The sequence below is a fragment of the Haliotis cracherodii genome, unplaced genomic scaffold (genome assembly GCF_022045235.1).
Source record: "Haliotis cracherodii isolate W230 unplaced genomic scaffold, xgHalCrac1.p SCAF_8, whole genome shotgun sequence".
Lineage (NCBI taxonomy): Eukaryota > Metazoa > Mollusca > Gastropoda > Lepetellida > Haliotidae > Haliotis > Haliotis cracherodii.
In genome coordinates, this window is record NW_027266341.1 from 59,723,515 (window position 1) to 59,737,877 (window position 14,363).

Genomic DNA, 14,363 nt, shown 5'->3' on the forward strand with positions numbered 1-14,363 from the left:
TTCTGTCTGCTTCACAACTAGGTCTAGTATACCTAGGTATGCTACTATCTGCTTTACAACTAGGTCTAGTATTCCTAGGTATGCTACTATCTGCTTTACAACTAGGTTTAGTATACCTCGATACACTACTATCTGCTTCACAACTAGGTCTAGTATATAGAGATTACTACACGAGTGTCTGTCAGATACCATTGATCTTATGAGTTGTTTCAAAACGTATCTAACGAGCGAAAGCGAGTTAGAAACGCTTTGTAACAACGAGTCATAAGATCAGTGGTATCTGACAGACACGAGTGCAGTTATCTGTTTCTTACAAACCTTTTTAGCATGGAACCGATGCATTTTGTCTATTCTCATGATTGCAGTAGCGCATTAATACATAACACCACTGTCATAAGTGACGTCATCATATGTATTGCTTACTACTCATAAATAATGTGACCCTACACAAAAAGGTTTTCGCCATATCAGTAGATTATCAAGGCGATGATGATAATGCAAACTAGACAAAACAAAGAACACGCTGGATGCCGAGTTAAAAGTTTACACCTCAAAGAAATTACAAATATGTAAACCAATGTTTACTTACGTATGACATCACTACCGGTGACCGACTTTTACAAAATGGCGTGTTCACTGACAACAGAACGCGGGATTTCCATAGGAGGATTTTTGTTGATTGAGGGGTCGTATATATATAAATGTGTCACGTAAGAAATCAGAAACATTCTGACAATCTGCGTACGGTATTTGTTTACATGTTTTCCAATGTAACAAGGAGAATTAGTCAGAAATGCAGATAACTACCGTCGTCGTTGTGAGTGATTTAGCGTCAGTCATGGCGTCACACATGACGGAAACTTTTCCGGCTTCTGTTGAATTTACTACATCATTGTAATGTATTTATGTGTAATTCCATAATTAGTGCAACGATACTCTTCCGATGAATATTCTCAAACGCGTGATCGAGCCAATGTATACTCGGACCCCGTGGTACCCCGGCATTCATCGTATCGCGGCATTTGTGATTTCCGGTAGTTCACGCGGGACACGCCTCTTAGCGGCTGTCTATTAATGCAAATCAGTAACCAGGAAGTGATCACTTCGTAAACAATTTCAATTTCCTCGGAATGTTCCGTCTGCTGTAAGTAAGGAGTTATTAATGCATTGATACTTACTTCTGGCATCTTTTTTAAAATATTGCTTTACCCCCATCTATCAATGGCCAATGGTATAACTCTATCGACCTGAACTAGATAATCTCCATATTCATGGCTACTAATAAGGTAACGGAAGTTACGTAGTCTGCACATTTTTTTTCCCGCTCTGTGCCCAGAAGCTATTGGGAGATCATAAGGGCCAGAATGCCAAACTTAGAAATACGTTCTTCACTAGCAGCCACAACATAAATACATGTTTTGGGCATACTAGGAGTGCTTTTTATATATTTATTGTTGACTTTTAACATTTTTCCATTTTGTTACAAATTATTGTCATCCAATGTTTTTTTTAAAAACCAATCTTAGAATATCATTTCTGATATTTTGTTGTTGATTCTTAAAATATTTTTCTCTTACTTTTCGGTAAATATGCATTGAATACCTATTACTGATAACACATTTAGAATTTTACTTGTGCCGTCTTTGCACTTGTCTGGACAAATCACTGATGTCTGGCATGATCATACTAAGTGGTTGGTAGAAGTATGTCCTCTTTTTGTCCAATTCGGACCTCCATACACAAGTTTTCTCTGTACCGCGGTACGATGGAGTTCTCTCCCTTGTCACCCTGAGCGCGAGGCCCGGCCTTTACTCGCAGCTACTAATGTAAATAATGAACTTTTTTCAGTAAAATATGCATTGTTAGATAAAATAAATGTCATCTGATATAGAGAACACGAATAATCATAAAGGTTAGTGAGTGCATTTTGTTCCGTTTAGCGTACATGGCAAGTACCGCGATACCCCGAGGTCGCAGGCTATGCATCAATTAGACGAAAATACCTGCTTTGTTTACATTTCAGCAAGTACAGTTTTCCGAGCACAGTTTTCGTTTCTCTGCCTAATTTATTTCGCATGACTTCATTTAGATAATTTGCATTGGTGACAAAGAGCATTTGTCATTTTGTTTCTAAAATGTATGAGGAATTTAGGGATGCATGTATAGATCTAGCAGCTGAGTTTGAAATATACCTGATCGAATAGGTACTGTCAAGTAATGAAGACACATGGCTGGCACTTGTAAGAATTCCTTATTCGGAGTGGCCTCCCTTTACATGTATCATGCTTGTGTGGATAATGGGGGCTAACATGGATATTTTAGGAGTGCTTCACAACATATATTACATAACATTACACACGTCTCATAACCGGCATTTTGTAAACACAATCCTGGTGGAACGTACACTTCGGCGTTCGTGTATGCATATTTTCCAAAACATTCTAATTGATTCTAGGCTGATCAGCGTCGTTTCAGAATTATCATTAGTGATTTGATACCCGTGATCACTAATATGCTATTTTCCTACTTCAATTATTCGAGTAAATATCCGATATTTAGATTTCTAAACACTCAGTAAATAACTCCATGAATTTGGGTTAGGCGAGATTTACAATGTACCTAATTTTCAGAAGTCACTTTCGGTAATTTTGCTTTGCCTAAAATGGCAGTTATACAACTGACAACAATCGATTCCAGCCAGCAACAGTGACTGCAAGAAGCAGCCCTGGCCTTCGACGAATATCTTCACAAACCGTACGTCGTCGCCTCAGATGGGATTGTCGCCAGAAGGGATTGTCGCCAGAAGATCCGGCAGACGTCCCATTTTGACAGGAAACCACCACCAAGCACGTCTACAGGGCTGCATACAGCGTCTACGCTAGACGGGCATGCAGCGTCTATGCAGTGGGAACAAGTTCTATTCACTGACGAGTCTCGTTTTCACCTCAGCCACAGCGATGGACGGATTCGAGTGTACCGACGTCGAGGTGAACGTTACGTCAATCATTGTGTCATGGAAGAAGATCGGTTCGGGGGCGGAAGCGTTATGGTATGGGGTGGGATTACAGCAAGACAGAGGACCCGTTTGATAGTGGTAGAGGGAAATCTCAATGGACAGCGCTACCGCGACGAGATCATCGGCCTTGTTGTTCTACCGTTTTTTGCGTCGTCATGGCCCCGGTATTACCTTTCAACATGACAATGCCCGGCCTCATATTGCTCGACTTGTTCAGGGTTCTCTTCATCAAAACAACGTGAATGTCATCCCCTGACCTGCTCGCTCCCCTTATCTCTCACCAATCGAGCACATGTGGGATGAGATGGATCAGCGCCTTCGACGTCAACCACGTGTTCAACAGACACTCCAGGAACTTCGAAACATGCCCCAGCAGATATGGACAGATACCCCACAGGACATTGTGCGACGCCTGGTCCATTCCATGAGACGATGATGTGTTGCTTGCATCGCAACCAGAGGTGGACACACACGCTATTGATTTGTAAATTGACATTTTGGCATGTTCATGTTTTTTTTTATGAAATCACGCATTTTCTGAAGTCAGTATGGCAAATTAACTATTTGAACAGCTACGGGAGTTTTTTATCTGTTGCAAATCGAAATTGTTTCAGATTTGGTCAAAAAACTAACAAACTTAGATCTACTTATGGTTATTACATCTTACAATGACCTCACCTGTAATGTCTAGCGAGTACTAAGATCTGTTTTCAAAGAGACTGGGAATTTATTGAATAGTGTCATTCTTTACCCAACCCTTTCGCGAGTCAACAGCAACAGTCAACTGTCGTCACAATTGTTATATCAAAGTTTTACAATGGGTTCTGGGGACATATTTTTAGCGCAATGAAATCAAATTTTTGTCTGAAATGATCAGTCACATAATCACATTCATAATATTGAGATCGAAGGTTGGCAAGGCATTATTATGACTATGTACATATTTAACTTTTTATACATTTTATTTAAAATGCATTAATTAAACATTAACTTCTCGGTACTTCTTAACCGGGACTGAACATTGATATGTACATTATGTTCTTAACTTTAATGTATTAATACGGTAATGAAATTGGTGAGCGGTACTCCTTTGTTCTCGTTTTATTTGCCTGGTACCGGGAGTGCCAAACCCAGTGCCAATGAACCGTGTCTGAGTCCTTACTGTTCCCAAGAGGATTTTGCCTCCTAAATATCAAATTTAGAACTCCCGGGCGAACACCGATATAATTTTCTTCTTTATATCAAAACACATTCTATGATACATCTGTGACGTGAAAGTTGATTTTCACGAGGAACACTATGGAAGCTATGTTGAGAGTACAGAGGAGGTAAGGTTTCACTTTGACGAACGAGTCCTTTTGAAATACGATTTAAAGCAATACTTGGCTGGAATTTGTCTGTAGATCTTAACATAGTTCATGATACATTTTTTCTGTTTTAATTGATTTTGACTGCTCGGGCCAAGCCGGACCGAACACTGAAAATTCCCATCAGAATTCACTGAGATGTGAGAGGAAACGGAAATGGCTTTATTTAACTTCTTTGCATAAATGAGCCTAATGCCGTAAGTTATGTCATTTCTTCTTCGTATAGAGTTAAATTAGATACAGCTATGTCGGACAGATGAAGAATTGCACCACTAGAGTTGGAAGTATTTTTCAAATCCTATTTCGTTTTAAGGTTCCTCTATTGATCTAACTCGCTTTCCCTTTTCGCGAACACCTGGTGTTATCTCTGGCTTTCAGTTTTTCATTCACATATTTTTCTGTTATGATGGTATGTGTTACAGCTATCTGTTATGACAATGTGTTACAGCTATCTGTTATGACTATGTGTTACAGCTATCTGTTATGACTGTATGTGTTACAGCTATCTGTTATGACTGTATGTGTTACAGCTATCTGTTATGACTATGTGTTACAGCTATCTGTTATGACTGTATGTGTTACAGCTATCTATTATGACTATGTGTTACAGCTATCTGTTATGACTATGTGTTACAGCTATCTGTTATGACTGTATGTGTTACAGCTATCTGTTATGACTATGTGTTACAGCTATCTGTTATGACTGTATGTGTTAAAGCTATCTGTTATGACTATGTGTTACAGCTATCTGTTATGGCTATGTGTTACAGCTATCTGTTATGACTATGTGTTACAGCTATCTGTTATGACTGTATGTGTTACAGCTATCTGTTATGACTATGTGTTACAGCTATCTGTTATGACTATGTGTTACAGCTATCTGTGATGACTATGTGTCACAGCTATCTGTTATGACTCTGTGTCACAGCTATCTGTTATGACTCTGTGTTACAGCTATCTGTTATGACTGTATGTGTTACAGCTATCTGTTATGACTATGTGTTACAGCTACCTGTAATGACTATGTGTTACAGCTATCTGTTATGACAATATGTTACAGCTATCTGTTATGACTTTATGTGTTACAGCTATCTGTTATGACTGTATGTGTTACAGCTATCTGTTATGACTGTATGTGCTAGAGCTACGTTATGACTGTATGTGTTACAGCTACGTTATGACTGTATGTGTTACAGCTACGTTATGACTGTATGTGTTACAGCTATGTTATGACTGTATGTGCTACAACTACGTTATGACTGTATGTGTTACAGCTATCTGTTATGACTGTATGTGTTACAGCTACGTTATGACTGTATGTGTTACAGCTACGTTATGACTGTATGTGTTACAGCTAAGTTATGACTATGTGTTACAGCTACGTTATGACTGTATGTGTTACAGCTACGTTATGACTGTATGTGTTAGGGTTTTCTGTCATGACTATGGTCGCTATATAAGTGCAATAATCTTGGACGCAACGTTAAACCCAATTTCACCTCACCTCACCTGTTGTGACTATGTGTTACAGCTATCTGTTATGACTGTATGTGTTACAGCTATCTGTTATGACTGTATGTGTTACAGCTATCTCTTATGACTGTATGTGTTACAGCTATCTGTTATGACTGTATTTGGCACAGCTAGCTGTGATGACTGTATGTGTCACAGCTATCTGTTATGACTGTATGTGTTATAGCTATCTGTTATGACTGTATTTGGCACAGCTAGCTGTGATGACTGTATGTGTCACAGCTATCTGTTATGACTGTATGTGTTATAGCTATCTGTTATGACTGTATTTGGCACAGCTAGCTGTGATGACTGTATGTGTCACAGCTATCTATTATGACTTTATGTGTTACAGCTATCTGTTATGACTGTATGTGTTACAGCTATCTGTTATGACTGTATGTGTTTCAGCTATCTGTTATGGTAGTGTGTTATGACTGTATGTTAAGTGAGACTCACACGGGTCGACACGTCGTAACGACCTGCCGATTTCCGTACATAGTACAACATGTTCGGTAACGAATATCGACTAATCGATTTGCTACCACTGCCGATTGAGTGTCGATCTCATGATATCTTTCCATGGTATCAAAATGTCTGAAGCAGACGTGGCAGCAGTCATCTGTTGCGTGATATTATGTGAAGATGACAATGCCAAAGCGAAGAAAAAGAGAAGTTGTTGGACGAAAGACTGGATTCGTCGTCGCGACATGCAGGGAGCGTACAGCAATCTACTTAAAGAATTAGAAATTGAGGATGAAAAGTCTTATTACAATTTCTTTCGCATGGGAAACGGAAAGTTTTGACGATCTCGTATTTAAAGTCCAGCCAGAGATCCAAAAGCAGTGCACCAATATGCGGGAATGCATTCCAGTAGGAGTGAGTGTTTGTAGTGTTAGTGTTTGTCGTACTAATGAGTGCAGTGTTAGTGTGTGTCGTGTTGGTGTGTGTAGTGTTGGTATGTGTAGTGTATGTAGTGTTAGTGTTTGTAGTGTTAGTGTTTGTAGTGTTAGTGAGTGCAGTGTTAGTGTGTGTCGTGTTAGTGTGTGTAGTGTTGGTGTGTGTAGAGTTAGTGTGTGTAGTGTTAGTGTTTGTTGTGTTAGTGTTTGTAGTATTAGTGAGTGCAGTGTTAGTGTGTGTAGTGTTGGTGTTTGTAGTATTAGTGAGTGCAGTGGTACTGTGTGTAGTGTTAGTGTTTGTAGTGTTAGAGAGTGCAGTGTTAGTGTGTGTCGTGTTAGTGTGTGTAGTGTTGGTGTGTGTAGTGTTAGTGTGTGTAGTGTTAGTGTGTGTAGTGTTGGTGTTTGTAGTATTAGTGAGTGCAGTGTTAGTGTGTGTAGTGTTAGTGTTTGTAGTGTTAGTGAGTGCAGTGTTGGTGTGTGTCGTGTTGGTGTGTGTAGTGTTGGTATGTGTAGTGTATGTAGTGTTAGTGTGTGTAGTGTTAGTGTTTGTAGTGTTAGTGTTTGTAGTATTAGTGAGTGCAGTGTTAGTGTGTGTCGTGTTAGTGTGTGTAGTGTTGGTGTGTGTAGTGTTAGTGTGTGTAGTGTTAGTGTTTGTAGTGTTAGTGTTTGTAGTATTAGTGAGTGCAGTGTTAGTGTGTGTAGTGTTGGTGTTTGTAGTATTAGTGAGTGCAGTGTTAGTGTGTGTAATGTTAGTGTTTGTAGTGTTAGTGAGTGCAGTGTTAGTGTGTGTAGTGTTGGTGTGTGTAGTGTATGTAGTGTTAGTGTGTGCACTGTTAGTTTATGGTTAGTGTTGGTAGGGTTAATGTGCAAAGTGTTAGTATGTGCAGTGTTGGTGTGTGTTTTTGTTTTGACGAATATAAAGAGCACCCTCGTGACAAAGTACCTGCAATCCAGTGGGTAATATCAAGAGTTTGGCGAACACGGTTCTCAGTTTCGACATTTCTTCTCTCAACAATGTGGTTGACTTTTTCGCTTTTAGTCGGCAACAGAGAATATTATCATTTTTATACAACATGGATAACGAATCTTCTTATCATTCTTGTGGAGTTCAAAGATTTATGATGTCATTGATACGAAATATTCCGTAACAAATACTACCTATAGGATAACTATGTACCTCGGGGATCGATAATCAAATGGGAGTGAACACTCATTATACATATTTACAAATCAATAAAAACATATAATGTATATTTCATGTGAAATATCATGTTTCTCTCATCGAGTGTCATTATTTTGCCTTGTCAGAGTGGAACTTACGTATAAAGAAAGTCAACAGTTTGTGTACGGGCCAGACACACGATACATTTCCACAACATCAGAAAACTCAAGAGTTTCACACTGAAGCATATAATATAACATTACCTACCTCAACAAAAAGTGGATTCTAAGGGAAAATCCTCACGTGAAAACGTGGTTCGCTTGGTGTTCCCTCTTTATGGGAAACATATCAACAAGAAAATCGCATCAGCATAAATATTAAACACGTGGTCTAGAACGCGGCTTCAGGTATATGTCCGTGTGATGAGGAAGAGGATGTCAGCTTTTGCGGGTTCCCGGATTACAGTTAATCCGCCTTACACGAGGAAACACTGTGTAAAGTGATCGGTGTCTTGAAACCACTTCCCACTCGTGAAACTAACGTTCAGCATCCTCTGACGAGCTCATAAGCTATAGTTAGTGAGTGGTTTTACGCCGCTTTTAGCAATATTCCAGCAATATCACGGCGGGGGACACCAGAAATGGGCTTCACACATTGTACCCATGTCGGGAATCGAACACGGGTCTTCGGCCTGACGAGCGAACAATTTAACCACTAGGCTACCCGACGGCCCCTCATAAGCTATAAATTACTACCTGGGAACAGCTCAGTTGTGTTATGTTGTGTTAACGCTGTTCTATATTGTGGTCGACAAAATTACGCAACAGATCTAAGTTAACGTTAACCATAGCTAGGGGTGTGGCCGCGGCCCTACACGCTCCGATGACCACAGCTAGGGGTGTGGCCACGGCCCTACACGCTCCGATGACCACAGTCATCAAATCAACATTTTATTTTGGAACATATAAGGACTTCCAACCAAAATTGATGATCCACATTTAATCGAATTCATTAAACGGCACGACTTTATTTCAGGTAGTGAAACATGGTGTAAGAAACCTCTTTGCCATCAATATGTTTCTGATTATCAGACGGGTGGTCGGGTAGCCTAGTGGTTAAAGCGTTCGCTCGTCACGCCGAAGACCCGGGTTCGATTCCCGACATGGCTACAATGTGTGAAGCCCATTTCTGGTGTCGTGATATCCGCCTTGATATTGCTGGAATATTGCTAAAAGCGGCGTAAAATCAAACTCACTCACTCTGCTTATCAGCAATACGTTTTACCAGCTAGTAAAGTTTCCTCATTTGGAAGACTGTCTGGGGGTAATGTGGTATTGATTAAAACTTCACTTATTCAATACGTGAAAAGCCATGTTATCGATCTGAACTGTATGTTCTTTATCGTAGATAAATCTTTACTCAATCTGGAAAGGGATATTTTGACGGCCTATTGGGTCGTCTTGGTATACTAACAAACCATCCAAGTGTGGTATAAGCCTACTGTTTGACTCTCTACTAAATGTACTAAATGACTATGTTGATTTACACCTGTTGATTGGGGGCTACCTCAACGCCAGAACAGGTACAGATGCAGACTTTATCTCCGATGACATTGCTGAACGATTAAGAATAGAAGATTTCTCTGATGACAACGTTCACATTACACGATATCCATGTGATAATATAGTGAATCAATTTGAAAGAACACTACTAAACTTTTGCAGTGCCATGAATCTAAATTTATTTAGTCAGATGTGGTGATGACTCGGGCAACGGTGAGTGAGCGAGTGGGTATGGTTTTACGCCGCTTTTAGCAATATTCCAGCAATATCACGGCGGGGGACACCAGAAATGGGCTTCGCACATTGTACCAATGTCGGGAATCGAACCCGGGTCTTCGGCCTGACGAGCGAACGCTTAAACCACTAGGCTACCCGAACGCCCCCGGGCAAAGGTGAATATACATTTATTGGTGCGAATGGTGCAAGTGTCATTGACTATATGATCTCAACAACTCGTCTGTTTGCATTGTGTTCTCGCTTCAACGTTGAAACTACACAGAATCGGAACACGTGTCAATCACTGTACATTGCAGTCACGTGACCTTATCACTTTATGTATTACAGCTATCTGTTATGACTGTATGTGTTACAGCTATCTGTTATGACTATGTGTTACAGCTATCTGATTAAAACTGATGACCTTAAAAAATAGACTGATGGCTTAACAAGCAGTGCTGTTTCTGAAAGTTTAATTTCTTCTTTTATGTCTTGCTTTGTAAGTATTTATCATAAACATTTGTTATCGAATGAACGAAACAATCTTCTCAAACTTTATGCACTTTGTGTACCTTTTGTGGTTGTCACGTCACACTAAATCAGTTTTAGAGTCACATCCCATCAATAAAGCAACACTACTTTGATATATCATAGCCATAAAACTCAGTATGCAATGCGTAAGCAACGAAGATTAGCGATTTACAAATGTGGTCCCACTTTACTTGCATCCCTTCTCACACCACATCTTACCTGGGACCCCCACCAGGTGTATATGTGTATGTTATTTGAGACCTCCACCAGGTATATATGTATATGTTACCTGAGACCTCCGCCAGGTATATATGTGTATCTTACCTGGGACCGCCACCAGGTATATATGTGTATGTTACCTGAGACCTCCGCCAGGTATATATGTGTATCTTACCTGGGACCGCCACCAGGTATATATGTGTATGTTACCTGAGACCTCCACAAGGTATATACACTTTACTTGCATCCCTTCTCACACCACTAGTGTCGCTTCGGTAATGATCTTAAGCTTAAAGGGATGGGCGTTAATGACATCCTTGCTGGAGACACCCACACATTTCACTGATTTGATGAACATTCTGGAGTCTTGCTTCTTTCATCTCCACAACATAGGGAGCATACAACATCAACTGACAACAGAAGCTGTCCATCTCATGGCTAGACCCTCGGTGATGTCAGTGATTGATTTCCGCAGCAGTCCAAAGGGCAACATCGCAAAAAAAAAACAGCGTATGCAGAACACGAAATTACGAATTGTCACAAAAAATTGCTAAATGGGCTTATTTGAACAATAAAGGCGAAAAAATACCATTTGTATACCATACAATCTCTGATAAAAGAAATTGTAATATTCCGAGTGTTAATTTGCCAATCAGTAGTAGAAAATCTGATTCATACAGAAAGTGGTCAGCAAGAAGGGTAGCACAATTGGTGCCCATGGGAATTCCGACTTCATGCTGAAATGTCCAAACCCCAATTTTCACATAGAATCTATCTCTGACGAGGATCAAGATCGTAAGTTTTCCCTTAAAATGAGATCGTGGTGTACAAAGTTGAAAAATCAATTGTTTTGACAGAATTGAACTTGTCGTTCAGTTCTAGTTTAGACCCCTCCTTCCTACAACTTCATCCAGCAGACCAGTTGAATCATATAATGAATAATGATTCAATATGTAATAAGTTAGCCGTTTTACTAACAAAAATGTATAAGCGTCGTTGTCACACACTTTTTAATATCATGTCACTACACAATTAATCCCGTTTCAATGCATTGATGTATATTTTATATTTTATATTTTAACTATTGATGTAATACGTATATTCGTGTCTTGTAGGCCAATGCTGGCCGGAGGATGTACTTTTAATTCATGTCATATTTGCAATGTTACCGATTTTATGCATCCAGTGACACATTACTAAAATATTTTTCCTCTTCTTCTTCTTCTTCTTCTTCTTCTTCTTCTTCTTCTTCTGTTTTGGTCGGCTATGCTATCTGGGGCCGGGTAGCAGTATCTGCCTTAGGCCAGCAGTGGCAGCTTGTTTTGGCAGCGTGATAACGTTTCTTATAATTAAATATGCTACCAAGGTCGGGCAGCGGTAGTAGCTAATCGCCATTGGCAACGGTAGCTTTTTCAAGTACTTAACTAGCAACTTAGTAACCTACTAGCACCTGCACACCCTCGGCCATTTAATCCACGCATCCAGTTTAGTAGTCCATCCCACACCTTTGACTTATCACGCGATAATTACCTCTGACCACCGCATATGTCCACATCTAAAGGTCAGTCGGTTCAACACACGTATTCTCGTTATACCACTGGTATACATCGGGGTATGTGTTCCTATTATTGTCAATGTCTAAGAGTTTCCTGCACATGTCACACATGGGTTCTGATATATACTGTAAATGTGTGTATATGAAGGTTGGAGTAAGTTTGTAGGTAAGCGTTTCAACCACTGCCATATACTCATCCTTCCTTTTTAAAAAGCTGATGTATTCATTTTTATTTTCGTGTAGCCGTTTCAAGTATGCTGCCAGATCTTTCACATTTTTATAGTCATCCGTATTTATAAACGTTCCTTTCGGGAGACTTTTTAAAAACTGGCGCCCCCCTCGTGCTATAAGAATCACATCTTTGTTAAACATGTGGAAAAACTTTTCGGTAATGTAGTCGTCACACAGAGAGTTTTCAAATGAGAGATAAAATGAATAATTGTTGGACGCCAAGTCTTCGCAGGCTTCTGTTCCCTCTTTACTTCTGTTCCCGCATTTCTTTCCACAGTCTCCAAATATATCTACCTGAATACCTTGCCCTACCAGTCGCTTGACAAACACTTTGCGCTTGCTTTCACATGAACAGTGGCTCACGACCCAACCGGCCATTTTAGTTTTACTCTCAGCTATTTTACGGTAATCCTTTTTGGTCAGTTTCGGATTTTTAAGGATAATTCCGTATGGCATCCATACATCGGAATCTCGTCTGTAGGTGCATGTCCAGTTAAAGGAAGACTTCCATTTGTCCATTCTGTACACTCTTGACTTGACGTGAACTGGAGATTCTTGGGCGAAAAATACCCATGTCTGGTCTGGGTATCTGATCGGTTTATTGTCAGGTCGGATTTTAAAATGAACATCAAATACAACTGCATCTGCTCTAGATATCAGTTTCACGTCCGATGTTTCCCGACAGTTTAAATCTGGACAGTTCTTCAAGGGGCGTAACTCTCCTTTGTGGGTGGGTGGGACATAATTTGGTCGCAAATACCACAGTATCAGTTTAGTTGTATTCTTCTCAAAACGTATGGTATTACGAGGGAAACCTGACCTGGAGTTTGATGTTGTGTTCAACGAATCCGAAGTGAAGGCAGATCCGGATACTGCGTCAGCAGACTCAAGATGGATAATCATTTTGGCCGTGTTGGAGATGTTGACCTTCCCTTCCATCGGGGCCATCTTTGTCATGCCAGGAGACATTGCCTTTCTTCCTAACATTAAGGAAACCAACAAACCAGCGACTGACACAACGAGAAATATAAAAGCAGTCTTTTTTCCGGGTGTGCTGGAGCTTTTCATCTGGAAATGGAAAAATAGTTACATTTATTGCAAGGATAAGAATAAGAATACGATTAACTTAAGTCTACGTTTATATTCTGTTCGAAGTTTGTCTTTGATATGGACATTCTGGAGTTTTCTCTAACCTGCATTCCTAAATACGTACAGGCCTGACCTTTCACAAGATGGACAATAACTCCTCCAAGTAAAGTGACCGATCCCTAGTATCCCGGTATCAGTGGTTGTACAAGATGTTTGCTTTTGAGGCTGATCATGCACACAGGGTGGATTATAGTTAACATATTTGAAATGGGGTTAAATATCGCGTACACTATGGCTCTTTTAGAGCTACGTGCATGCACGTGTGTGTGTGGCTGCTTGTACTATTAGTCCGGACTGATGCCGATTTATAGAGCTAGCCCACTGAGATACCATGTCATACTGACTCCGAGCCGACCACTCCTTGTTTTGGCCCCTTAATGCCGAGCGCCAGACAGTACCTGTAAGTAGTATCTTTTAACGTGTTTTGATATGACGCGGCCGGGGATCGAACCTCGTTCGCTCTCCGGCCGGACGCTTTACCACTAGACCACGGAAGCGGCCCGTGTGTATTTGACAGAACTGCAGTATTGTATTTTAGATGTTTGTTTGTTTGTTGTTTAACGCCGCACTCAGCAATATTCCAGCCATATGACGGCGGTCTGTAAATAATCGAGTCTGGACCAGACAATCCAGTGATTGACATCATGATAATCGATCCACGTAATTCGGATACGATGACATACACCAACCAAGTAAACGAGCCTTACCATCCGATCGCCTTTTACGGGAAGCATGGAATCTTCACGGGTCGATTTTACATGTAAAATGTCTATTATATCTGTGTATTATATTTATTTGTTGCAACTGTCTATAAAACTTTAACCTTATTATCTTTCTCACCCTTGTTCGTTTGTTGATGTTTATTTATCTGATGAATCAATGAATGAATGAACGATGCTGTAACCATGTATCTGTTACAAACATTTGTTGTGCCTGCTCATGCG

The 14,363-nt window shown here is 40.1% G+C and overlaps 1 protein-coding gene across 1 annotated transcript; it reads right to left on the bottom strand.

The window, feature by feature from the left end:
- Nucleotides 1-11,992: 11,992 nt before the first annotated feature.
- On the bottom strand, nucleotides 11,993-13,338 carry LOC139450615 (alpha-(1,3)-fucosyltransferase fut-6-like). The gene has a single exon (XM_071232397.1). The coding sequence runs from the start codon at nucleotides 13,336-13,338 to the stop codon at nucleotides 12,040-12,042; it is 1,299 nt and encodes a 432-aa protein (XP_071088498.1). The 3' UTR covers nucleotides 11,993-12,039.
- Nucleotides 13,339-14,363: the final 1,025 nt, after the last annotated feature.

Bases quoted from the DNA above. Each gene is read 5' to 3' on its own strand.
- LOC139450615 (XM_071232397.1), bottom strand. From the start codon at position 13,338: ATGAAAAGCTCCAGCACACCCGGAAAAAAGACTGCTTTTATATTTCTC.